Raw genomic sequence first — 13,323 nt, forward strand, 5'->3', positions numbered from 1 at the left:
TATGGCTGAGTAGTATTCCATGGTATATATATACACCACCCATTGATTGATGGGCATTTGGGCTGGTTCTATATTTTTGAGATTGTGAATTTTGCTGCTATAAACATGCATCTGCAAGTGTCTTTTTTGTATAATGACTCCTTTTCCACTGGGGGCATATTCAGTAGTAGGTTTATTGGATCAAATGGTAGATCTACTTTTAGTTCTTTAAGAAATATCCATACTGTTTTCCATAGTGGTTGTACTAGTTTACATTCTTACCAGCAGTGTGAAAGTGTTCTGTTTTCACAACATCCATGCCAACATCTATTTTTTTTTAATTTTTAAATTATAGTCATCCTTGCAGGAGTAAGATAGTATTGCATTGTGGTTTTGATTTGCATTTCCCGATAATTAGTGATGTTGAGCATTTTTTAATGTTTCTTGGCCATTTGTATATCTTCTTTTGAGAATTGTCTGTTCACGTCCTTAGCCCATGTATTGATGGGATTATTTGTTTTTTTTTTTTTTTCTTGCTGATTTCTTTTAGTTCCTTGTAGATTCTGGACATTAGTCCTCTGTTGAATGCATAGTTTGCAAAGATTTTCTTCCACTCTGTGGGTTGTCTGTATACTCTGCTGATTATTTCTTTTGCTGTGCAGAAAGTTTTTAGTTTAATTATTTATCTTGGCTTTTGTTGCATTTGCTTTTGGGTTCTTGGTCATGAAGTCTTTGCCTAAGCCAATGTTTAGAAAGGTTTTTCTAATATCTTCTAGAATTTTTATGTTTTCAGGTCTTAGACTTAAGTCTTTGATCCATCTTGAGTTGATTTTTATATAAGATGAGAGATAAGTATCCAGTTTCATTCTTCTACATGTGACTTGCCAATTATCCCAGCATCATTTGTTGAATACAGTGTCATTTCCCTATTTTATGTTTTTGTTTGCTTTGTTGAAGATCAGTTTGCTGTAAGTATTTGGGTTTATTTCTGGGTTCTCTATTCTATTTCATTGGTCTATGTGCCTATTTTTATACCAGTGCCATGCTGTTTTAATGACTATAGCCTTATAGTATAATTAGAAGTCAGGTAATGTGATGCCTCCAAATTTGTTCTTTTTGCTTAGTATTGCTTTGGCTGTGCAGGCTCTTGTTTTGTTCCATGTAAATTTTAGGATTGTTTTTTCTAGTTCTGTGAAGAACGATGATGGTATTTTGATGGGAATTGCATTTAATTTGCAGACTGCTTTTGGCAGTAAGGTCATTTTTACAATATTGATTCCAGCCATTCATGAGTATGCAAAGTGTTTCCATTTGTTTGTGTCACCTGTGATTTCTTTCACCAGTGTTTTGAAGTTTTTCTTGTAGAGGTATTTCACCTCCTTGGTTAGGTATATTCCTAAGTGGGTTTTGTTGTTGTTTTTGTTTTGCAGCTATTATAAAAGCAGTTACATTCTTGATTTGATTATCAGCTTGGTCACTGTTGGTGTGTAGCTGTGCTACTGATTTGTGTACATTAATTTTACATTAAATTCTGAAACTTTACTGAATTCATTTATCAGATCTAGGAGCTTTTTGGATAAGTCTTTATGGTTCTCTAAGTATACAATTCACCAGTAAACAGTGACAGTTTGACTTTCTCTTTACCGATTTGGATGCCCTTTGTTCCCTTCTCTTTTCTGATTGCTCTGGCCAGGACTTCCAGTACTATGTTTAATAGAAGTGGTGATAGTGGGCATTCTTGTCTTGTTCCAGTTCTCAGGGGGAATGCTTTCAACTTTTCCCCATTCAATATAATGTTGGCTGTGGGTTTCTCATAGATGGCTTTTATTACCTTAAGGTATGTCCTTTCTATGCTGATTTTGTTAAGGGTTTTATTCATAAAGGGATGCTGGATTTTGTCAAACGTTTTTTCTCTGTTGAGATGATCGTGTGAATTTGTTTTTAATTCTGTTTATGTGGTGTATCACATTTATTGACTTGCATATATTAAACTATCCCTGTGTCCCTGGTATGAAACCCATTTGATCATGGTGGATTATCTTTTTGATATGCTGTTGGATTCAGTTAGCTAGTATTTTGTTGAGGATTTTTGTATCTATGTTCATTGGGGATATCGATCTGTAGTTTTCCTTTTTGATATTGTCCTTTCCTGGCTTTGGTATTAGGGTGATACTAACTTCATAGAATGATTTAGAGAGGATTCTCTCTTTCCCTATCTTTTGGAATAGTTTCAATAGGACTGGCACCAATTCTTCTTTGAATGTCTGAAAGAATTTAACTGTGAATCCATCTGGTCCTGGACTTTTTTGTTGGCAATTTTAAAATTACCATTTCAATCTTGCTGCTTGTTATGGGTTTGTTCAGGGTTTCTATTTCTTCCTGGTTTAATCTGTGAGGGTTGTATGTTAATAACTTCTCTTTTTATTTTTTGCTCAGCTCATGAGGCACCCACTTATCAAGCTTTTTCACCTTTCCAATTTGCTTCAAATGCCAAACGACCATAGAATGGTCAACATTGAGTTCTTCGGCAACTTTTCGTGTAGTTGTAAGAGGATCAGCTTTGATTATTGCTCTCAATTTGTCTCATGTTGCTCTCAATATGCTGAAGATATTTGCAATTTCCACCTGTGTATTATACTTCTTTAAGAGGGATTTTAAAAATAGCAGGAATTACTAAAGATTCCAAAAGACCTCCAAAGCCTGTGGACATGGAGGATCCAAGACTATATCTCCAAGGAGGAAAGAAAAATAATGCTAATATCTGGGGTACAGATGAGAATAAAGGGAAATTTGCAGTAAGATGTATACTTACATTGGTGCAAAAGTAATTGCAGTTTCAGACCGTGAATTTTAAATTATTATAACTAGGCTCAAACACATCTTTATTAATCAAAATAGGAACCATTACAGTCAACACATAGGTGCACATCCCTAACCTCGGCAAAATAAACTTTCTAAATTAGCTGAGACCTGTCTCAGATTTTGGGGGTTTACATTTTGGTAACTACAAAGGGATTCTGGGTGGAGGTGCCCTTGATTTTTGACAAAGCTCATATCAGTGCTTGGTACCAGCTTGAGCTATCTTTATGGGTCAAACCAGTAAGACAATTTGCTGAGGCCTGGAAGCACACCCTCCAGAGAATCCTTAATCTCCCCAAATTTAATCAAGATCTAAATTTTATTTTGCTATACAATTCCTTTTTTTTTTTTTTTTTTTTTTTTTTTTGGAGTTTTACTTGCTTTCAGCACAAGGAAGGCAAGCTCTTCCTGCTTTCAAGATGATGGACAGCAGGTGACTCCTTTATGGAATTTCAGCTTGCTTCCAATAGGGAATATGAGTTTTTTTCCTGGCCCTAGGATGGTAGAGAGCAGTCTTCAGCCTGAGACCCATTCCTAGGTAGGTAACTAAGTTGGGGTTTATCTTGGCTGAAGTTAAAATTAACAACCATCTGGTCTTAATTTCTCCTTACTATTAGAGCACTCAGTAATCATATAAGTTACGCAATCATTTGTTTTGCTTAACTGTTTTTTTTGTTGTTGTTATTGTTGTTTGTTTCTATTTTTGTTGTTTTGATTTGTTTCCCATTGGGTTTGACCAACTCTATCCATCTTGATCGAATCTGAAGGAAAGCTCCAAATTATGAGGAATGAGGTCTCTGAAATGGCTAAATTCCCACCAAAAAAAAAAGTGGTATGGTGGGAGGAGAAAAACGGCCAGAAAAAGGAAAACAAAAAAGGAAAGATTTCTGATTTTGACTACTTAAGGGGCTTTATTTACATACAAGGCAACCCTTTTGCTAGCCAGGTGAAACTGAAAGCAATGGCTGTCACCCCATGCTACAGTTTGATAGCTAAGGTTCTGCCTTTTTTCCACCATGACAGCCTGGATTTTGGTTCCTAAATCAAGTTCTTTCTGGTTTGATACTTGGTACTTATGAAATAGTGGCAATCTGACCTAGCTGAAATATGGTAATGAGATTTAAAAAGATTTTGTTTAAAGGAGCTCAATGGTTAAAGTCAGCTTAATTAAAAGCTAATGTCCAAGATGTGTCTGTGTCTGTGTGTGTTTGTATTTAAAAGGCCTTTATATTTGTTTTTTGTTTCCTTTCCTAGGACATTGTCCTTTTTATTGAGCAAAAGTTTTTTTCTTCTCAGCTGATCAAACTCTGTTTTGTTCATTTACTTCTGCTGTCTCTCCTTTCTCTTGCACCCTCTGCTGCATGAGGGAACTAAAATAGTTTATAACAGCCTGGGTGGGGTTCCTTAAAGAAAACAGAGAAGGCCCCAGACTCCCTTTGGGGGATAAACCTGTTTTTTCTTATGGAAGCCCAAGAGTGTGAACAGATAAGTTCATCTCAGCTTTAAACTGCTTGCTTTTGTATTATGTTACCTGATTTACTGACTAAAATAGTTATTGAAACAGGTTACTCTTGGGTTTTTAAAGAAGAGTGTAGTGTAGACACTTAGAAATGTCTGTTTCAAACAAATTGTTTAAAGTGTACTGTAAAAACATCACATTGTCTAACCTCATAATAATTCTCCCTTTTTGGAAACCCAGGATTAAGTGTGGGCTCTGCCCAGAGCTCATTGATCCAGTTAAAAGATAGGTAGTCCCTACCTAAATACGATTGGTTTTCTTATATAATCCCATGACAGATTTTTGTAATTTTATGTTTGATTTGACATTCATTTTTAATCTCCCTCTAGCACACCAGACTTCTTTTCTCTGTACCTTATGATGTAAAATTTGCTATTTGATTTTCACCTGAGTTATTTCCTTTAATATGCATATTTAATGCTATTTAGCTTACAACTACCTAGGGTTGTGAAACAGCTTATCATGAATTTGAAAGTCTGACAGGAATAAAAAGTTTTTGTGAATCTATAATATAGTTATTTCTATCAGCATTCCTGATGAAGCTGGGGACACTGAATTTGTAAATTCCGATGAGCCTTTTTTTGCCAGAAGAAACAACTTCCCCATCCCCAATGGGGGCAACATCCCCTCCCTGACCCACGCTGCCATCAGCTTTTCCACTTTTGTCTGAGAAGATAAAGCCTGTGCTGCCTGAGGCAACAGTGATGGCCTCCCCTGAGGCAGTTGTGAGGCAAGACAATGTTTATTCTCCTCAGGAACCACTCCCAACCTATAACTAGAAGCAGGCCCCTAGAGGTGAGGTTCATAGTGTGACCCACAAGGAGGTGTGCTACATTCCAAAAGAACTACTTGAGTTTTCTAATTTATATAAGCAGAAATCTGGAGAACAGGCAGGGGAATGGCTATTAAAGGTGTGGGATAATGTTGGAAGAAACATAGAGGTTGATCAGGCTGAATTTATTGATTAGGGCCCACTACACAGGGATTATGCATTTAATGTTGCAGCTCAGGGAGTTAAAAAGGTTCTAATTGTTGGTTTGCTTGGTTAGCTGAAATATGGGTTAAAAGATCGCCCACTGTGGGTGAGCTGGAAATGCCTAATCTCCCTTGGTGTAACGTACAGGGAGGGATCAAAAGGCTTAGGAAGATTGGGATGCTGGAGTGGATTAGTCACTTTAGACCTACTCATCCAAGCTGGGAGGGTCCAGAAGACATACCCTTCACTAATACTTTACAAAACAGATTCGTGAGGGCAGCATCTGCATCCTTGAAGAGCTCTGTGATTGCTCTTCTCTGTATGCCAGATCTAACAGTGGGAACCGCAGTCACTCAACTACAAAATTTAAATGCAATGGGAATAATTGGATCCTGAGGTGGCACGAGCCAAGTGGCGGCACTCAACCATCAAAGGCAAGGTGGGCATAGCTACTGTAATGGACAGCAGAGGCAAAGCAGCCATTAGAATAGTCTGACTCATGTAGAGCTCTGGCATTGGCTAATTAATCACAGTGTTCCTAAAAGTGAAATTGATAGGAAGCCCACTGCATTCTTACTTAATTTATATAAGCAGAAAACTTCCAGGCTGAGTGGACAAAAGACTAATTTGAATTATATAAACAGAATCATAGCCCCTCAATCAATTTCCAGACTTGAACCAGTTTACAGACCTAGAACCCCTTCAATGAAGAGGAGGCCAGGTCCCCTTGAGGAATGACCCCACTACACTACCAACAATTTATGCTGTTAATCTTTCTCCCATCCTTCCCCAAGGAGACCTCTGGCCTTTTACCAGGATAACTATGCACTGGGGAAAGGGAAATGATCAGACATTTTGAGGACTACTGGACACTGGCTCTGAGCTGACATTGATTTCAGGGACCTAAAACATCATTGTGGCCTTCCAGTAAAAGTAGAGGCTTATGGAGATCAGGTAACTAATGGAGTTTTAGCTTTTGTCTGACTTACAGTGGGTCTAGTGGGTCCCTGGACTCATCCTGTGGTCATTTCCCCAGTGCTGGAATGCAAAATTGGCATAGACATACTTTGCATCTGGCAGAACCCCCACAGTGGCTCCCTGACTGGTAGGGTGAGGGCTATTATGGTGGGAAAGACCAAATGGAAGCCATTAGAGCTGCCTCTACCTAGAAAAATAGTAAATCAAAAACAATATCACATCCCTGGAGGGATTGTAGAGATTAGCGCCACCATCAAAAACTTGAAAGATGCAGGGTTGGTGATTCCCACTACATCCCAGTTCAACTCTCTTATTTGGCCTGTGAAGGGGACAGATGGATCTTGGAGAATGACAGTGGATTATCATAAGTTTAACCAAGTGGTGACTCTGATTGCAGCTACTGTACCAGAAATGGTTTCATTGCTTGAGCAAATTAACACATCTCTTGGTACCTGGTATGCAGTCATTGATTTGGCAAATGCCTTTTTCTCCATTCCTGTCCATAAGGCCCACCAGAAGCAATTTGCCTTCAGCTAGCAAGGCCAGCAATATCCTATCTTTGGGGTATATCAACTCTCCAGCTTTGTGTCATAATCTTGTTTGGAGAGATCTTGATCACTTTTCCCTTCCACAAGATATCAAACTGGTCCATTACATTGATGACATTATGCTGATTGGACCCAGTGAGCAAGAAATAGCAAACACGCTGGATTTGTTGGTGAGACATTTGTATGCCAGAGGATGGGAAATGAATCTGACTAAAATTCAGGGACCTTCTACCTCAGTAAAATTTCTAGGAGTTCAGTGGTTGGGGCCTGTCGAGATATTCCTTCTAAGGTGAAGGATAAGTTCTGCATTTGGCCCCTTCTACAACAAGGAAAGAGGCATAACACCCAATGGGCCTATTTAGATTTTGAAGACAACATATTCCTCATTTGGGTGTGTTATTCTGGCTATTTATTGAGTGACCCAAAAGGCTGCCACTTTTGAGTGAGGTCCAGAACAGGAGAAGGCTCTGCAACAGGTCCAGGCTGCTGTGCAAGCTTTTCTGCCATTTGGGCCATATGACCCAGCAGATCCAATGGTGCTTGAGGCACAGTGGCAGACAGGAATGTTGTTGGGAGCCTTTGGCAGGCCCTCATAAGTGAATCACAATGGAGGCCTCTAGGATTGTGGAGCAAGGCCCTGCTATCTTTTGCAGATAACTACTCTCCTTTTGAGAGACAGCTCTTGGCCTGTCACTGGGTTTTGGTGGAAACTGAACATTTGACTATGGGTCATCAAGTTACCATGCAACCTGAACTGTCTATCATGAACTGGGTGCTTTCTGACCCATGTAGCCATAAAGTGGGGCACGCACAGCAGCATTCCATCATCAAATGGAAGTGGTGTATACGTAATTGGGCTTGAGCAGGTCTTGAAAGCACAAGTAAGTTACATGAGGAAGTGGCTCAAATGCTTATGTACTCCACTCCTGCAACCCTGCCTTCTCTCCCCCAGCCTGCACTGATGGTCTCATGGGGAGTTCTTTATGATCAGTTGACAGAGAAAGAGAAGACTAGTGCCTGGTTCACAGATGGTTCTGCATGACATGCAGGCACCACCCAAAAGTGGACAGCTGCAGCAATACAACCTCTTTCTAGGACATCCCTGAATGACAGTGGTGAAGGAAAATCTTCCCAGTGGGCAGAACTTTGAGCAGTGCACCTGGCTGTGCACTTTGCGTGGAAGGAAAAATGGCCAGATGTGAAATTATATACTGTAGCCAATGGTTTGGCTGGATGGTTAGTGACTTGCAAGAAATATGACTGGAAAATTAGTGACAAAGAAATTTGGGAAATAGGTATGTGGATGGACCTCTCTGAGTGGTCAAAAACTGTGACATTTGTATCCCATGTGAATGTTCACCAACGGGCCACCTCAGCAGAGGAGGATTTTAATAATCAAGTGGATAGGATGACTCATTCTGTGGACACCACTCAGCCTCTATCCCCAGCCACCCCTGTAATTGCCCAATGGGCCCATGAACAAAGTGGCCATGGTGGCAGGGATGGAAGTTACACATGAGCTCAGCAACATAGACTTCCACTCACCGAGGCTGACCTGGCTACGGCCACTGCTGAGTGCCCAATTTGCCAGCAGCAGAGACCAACACGGAGCCCTTGATATGGCACCATTCCTTGGGGTGATCAGCCAGCTAGTTGGTGGCAGGTTCATTATATTGGGCCTCTTCCATCATGGAAAGGACAGCAATTTGTCCTCACTGGAATAGACACTTACTCTGGATATGGGTTTGCCTATCCTGTGTACAATGCTTCTGCCAAGACTTCCATTCATGGACTCACAGAATGCCTTATCCACCATCCACCATCATGGTATTCCACACAGCATTGCCTCTGACCACGGCACTCACTTTACGGCTAAAGAAGTGTGGCACTGTGCTCATACTCATGGAATTCACTGGTCTTACCATGTTCCCCATCATCCTGAAGCAGGTAGAATGCCCTTTTGAAGTCACACTTACAACACCAACTATGTGACAATACTTTGCAGGGCTGGGGCAAAGTTATCCAGAGGGCTGTGTATGCTCTGAATCAGCATCCAATATATGGTACTGTTTCTCCCATAGCCAGGATTCACAGGTCCAGAAATCAAGGGGTGGAAGTGGAAGTGGCACCACTCTCCATCACCTCTAATGACACACTAGCAACATTTTTGTTTCCTGTTCCCATGACATTATATTCTGCTGGCCTAGAGGTCTCAGTTCCAGAGGGAGGAATGCTGCCAACAGGGGAAACAATAACGATTCAATTTAACTGGAAGTTAAGATTGCCACCTGGACACTTTTCCTACCTAAGTCAACAGGCTAAGAAGGGAGTTACAGTGTTGGTTGGGGTGATTTTCCCAGACTATCAAGATGAAATCAGTCTACTACACCACAGTGAAGCTAAGGAAGAGTATGTGTGGAATACAGGAGTTAGGGCATCTCTTAGTTTTACCATGCCCTGTGATGAGGGTCATTGGGAAACTGCAACAGCCCTATTCAGGCAGAACTGCAAATGGGTTCCAGACCCCTCAGGAATGAAGGTTTGGGTCACTCCACCAGGTAAAAAAACCACGACCTGCTGAGGTGCTTGCTGAAGTCAAAGGGAATACAGAATGGGTAGTAGAATAAGGCAGTCATCGATGCCAGCTACGACCATGTGACCAGTTGCAGAAATGAGGACGATAATTGTCATGAGTATTTCCTCCTCATTTTGTTAAGAACATGTTTGTGCATTTATACACTTGTACTAAGAAAATATTTTATTTCCTTTTTTCTTCATCATATAAGATTTATTGACTTTATATTAGCATTTAAGCGTTGTTAATTTTATGTAATAGCATTTGGGTTGGGGATTGGTGCATTTCCAGTTGTACGAAGAATAGTTGCATTATGTTAGGTGTAATTATGACCTTATTATTGTCTTTGTTTGAAGATTATGTATGGTTTCAGGAGATGTATATGGGTTCAAGTTGACAAGGGGAGGACTTGTGATGGTTAATATTCCCAACTTGATTGTTCCTGGGTGTGTCTGTGACGGTGTTGTCAAAGGAGATTAACATTTGAGTCAGTGGACTGGGAAAGGCAGACCCACCCTCAATCTGGGTGAGCACATTCTAATCAGCTGCCAGTGAGGCCAGTATTAAAGCAGGCAGAAGAACGTGGGAAGACTAGACTGGTTTAGTCTTCCGGCCTACATCTTTCCCCCATGCTGAATGCTTCCTGCCATCGAATATCAGACTTCAAGTTCTTCAGCTTTGGTATTCAGACTGGCTTCCTTGCTCCTTAGCTTGAAGACGGCCTACTGTGGCACCTCACCTTGTGATTATGTGAGTCAATACTCCTTAATGAACTCCCCTTTATATATACATCTATTAGTTCTGTCCCTCTAGAGAACCCTAATGTAGTAGGTGTTATTATTATTCCCCTTTTAAAGATGAAGAAATCAAAACACAGAGAGGGTAAGTAGCCTGCCCAGGATCACATAGGTTTTAAGACAGTGACACCTGAGGATAGGTTGGGTACCATGCTTGCTAACCCTATAGGGCAGTGACTTCACTCTGCAACCTTATGAAGCCCTCTGAATAATTACCTCATTTTTATTTTTTATTATTCAGAATTTCACGGGTGACCTAAATAACCACTAGGTGTTTTAGTTTCCTAGTTTGCATTTTTGCATAACTTAAAGATTTCAGGTCATTGAATTTCATTTGCTTATACTTTTTTGTTTGCATGTTTAAATCAATTTTGCTTCTTGTACAAAGCAAGCCTTGTTTTCCTCAGAGCTCTAGAAACCAACAAGTGTACCCAAACCACAGCCACGTACCTCTTGCTTGCTGAAAGGATCCTGAGAGAAAAGCAAGACAAAGAAATACAGATCAGCTCCACAAGCCCTAGAAATAGCAAGGCCCAGCTCAGGTGAGAAAAAAAAATCTTCACTGATTTTAGTAAGTTTAAAGTTTGGAAATAGTAAACTTTTTGTTGTTGTTGTTGTTGTTAATGCTTCCTAACTTTGTGAGGCTAGAGAGTACAAATAGTGATCCCAACTTCCTGACTCAGCTTCCTGATCTGTAAAATGGGAGTAATAATACTCTCTACCTCATGAGATTGTGGTGAAAGATATGCAAATCAATAGATGTGACATACTTAGGACAGGGCTCCATGTGTTTGTTGCCATTGCTATGAATTTTTACCACCATTATTGTCTTCAGGAATAAATGACTACCCTTCTTCTCTCTTCCTTCCTCTACCTCTTCCTTCCTCTCTTCCTCTCTTCCAGCTCCTCCTCTCTCCTCATCTTCCCACCTTTTTTTTGCCATATTACTTTCCACTTAAAATAAAAACGTAGAAAGGGTTTACTTTTTGAGCTCATCACTATGAAATTTATTTAGAATTTATCTTTATCCATTTAGATATAGGTAATTTGTAGAATTGTAGTAAAACTGAAGGGTATTCCCAATTCTGAATACATCTTATTTGTGCATCCAAATATGTATATTTATTACTGTTATAAGGTCTATATAATTATTATTATTGTGTAATTATTATTATTGGAAAAGATAAATGTATAATTATTGTTGTTATATTATTATTATTTAAAATTTGTTATGAGAATAATTATTATTGTCTCTTAGGATTCTTTCAGTAAGAAAGAAATAAGTGGCTGCAATGTGGGTATACCTGTTGGTTTCCAGGGCTCTAAGGAAAACAAAGTTTACTTTTTACAAGAGGCATAATTGATTTAATGAAGCAAATGAAAAAATACTAGCAAAATTCAATGACTTGGAATCTTTAAATTATGCAAAAATACAAACTAGGAGTTAAAACACCTAGTAATTACTTAGGTCACTCTTGACTCTTGAAATTCTATAAACAACTGCATAAAAATGTTCATATCAGTAAGAAAAATCCAAAATGCTGATGGTAGCTGAGATGGATGTCAGTGTTAGATGCATAAGAAAAGGTAATGAGTAAAAAGGGAAAGGTAAATGAAGCTTCCAAGGATGTGCAGGTTATCCAAAAATTTAATTGCGTGCCAGTGTTTATTTTTGTTAAACTGGCTTACTTGCTTCCATCAGAAGTAAGAAATGTAGATGAGGTCTGTGTTACATAAATGTGCATTGAAACACCAGCGTCAATCAGAAAAATTAGAAAAATCTTTGTTTTCAGATTCTTTTTGCATTTATTGGTAATTTAAGCACTAAAGAATTATTCATGTGTTAAGAATATGTCATCATTAACCTCTTTGAATGAAAGCAATGTATTCATTCATCCATTTAAAAAGTAATGCTTGCCAAGTACTTAGTCTGGCCAGGCACTGTGCTGGCTAGGCACTGGGGGTATAACTTCCACAAGGCTCACATTCCCTACCCACTCTCTTGCAGCTGGCCTGCCATGAGAAATACCTCAAGAGTACTCCAGAGAATTCCACAAGGCCCAGAAATATGTAAGTATTTAGAAACTTTCTACAGTGAAAATACACAATGAACACTAAGGATAGAAGCAACAGCTAAGATCACTTTTTATAAAACATAGTGTGGGTCACAGCTCATTGTGATGGGGTAGGCCAAGGCATTAGATTCCAGAGAAAGAGCCCAAGGTAAAATTCAAGGGTACACTTACTTCTTAGGGTGGCTTCTTCAGCTGAGTACCAGATAAAAAGATAGCTTGTGTTGAAGCAGTATATTGTAAGACTACGGTGTGTCTTAAACTCAAGAATTACCCTCAGAATGAAAAGCTGCTCATAAACGTGAGCAGCAGGCAAGACCTAAGACTAGTTGAGGGATCAGCAGGCTCTAGTCTCCCACTTTCTTCCCTATATAAGATGTGTGCTTGCTAGTGGATGGGCAAACTGGAGTCATCTGAACCATTAAAATTCCCCTCTTTGGATTTATAATTGAATATACATTAATTAAATAGTTTTGTATGACTCCACTGTCATTATTTGTATAATTCTTTATTTAAGTTTAGAACATTCAGTCAGTTTTGGGAGATATGAACAGCTTTTTATCCATTTGAAAATGCCACATTGTTTTCTACATATTCCTAAAGTGAGGGTCCTTGGCATGTGTAGCAAGTGTCCTGTTTGTTGTTCCTTGTTTCGTTCATTTAAGTGTCTGTGGGTATATCTACAAAAACTCATAAGGCACCTGAAAAATTGTAGAAATTTATGCTTAAACCGAAATTAAGAACCTGGGTTTATTTTAGTAAATCTTTCTCTCCAGTTTTCTAGAAACATCCTAAAGATATATATCCTTTATACAGACACTAACCTTCTCAGGAACCACACACTCCCACTGAGTGTTGCCTGTGATAGTTTGCCCTATGCAGAGGTCCATCTGTAAGTCCAGCTTGCAGCCTCCTGTCCTCCTAGGTCATGTATCTAGGTCAGATCACTCACCCAGGCCAGGAAAGCCCTCCCAATGGGAACCCGCTTTTAAGTTGTCCAGAGTATACCTTCTTGCTATC

At 39.4% G+C, this 13,323-nt stretch overlaps 1 protein-coding gene across 1 annotated transcript in view; it reads left to right on the forward strand.

Moving 5' to 3' along the window:
- The window catches only part of IRGM (immunity related GTPase M), a 55,881-nt gene that overhangs the window by 20,795 nt on the left and 21,763 nt on the right, over positions 1 to 13,323 (forward strand). The window contains exon 3 of the mRNA XM_057302255.1: positions 12,240 to 12,301. Coding sequence (XP_057158238.1) covers positions 12,240 to 12,301 — 62 coding nt within the window. The remainder of the gene's footprint in view (positions 1 to 12,239; positions 12,302 to 13,323) is intronic.

This window comes from Pan paniscus, chromosome 4, assembly GCF_029289425.2.
Source record: "Pan paniscus chromosome 4, NHGRI_mPanPan1-v2.0_pri, whole genome shotgun sequence".
Taxonomy (NCBI): domain Eukaryota; kingdom Metazoa; phylum Chordata; class Mammalia; order Primates; family Hominidae; genus Pan; species Pan paniscus.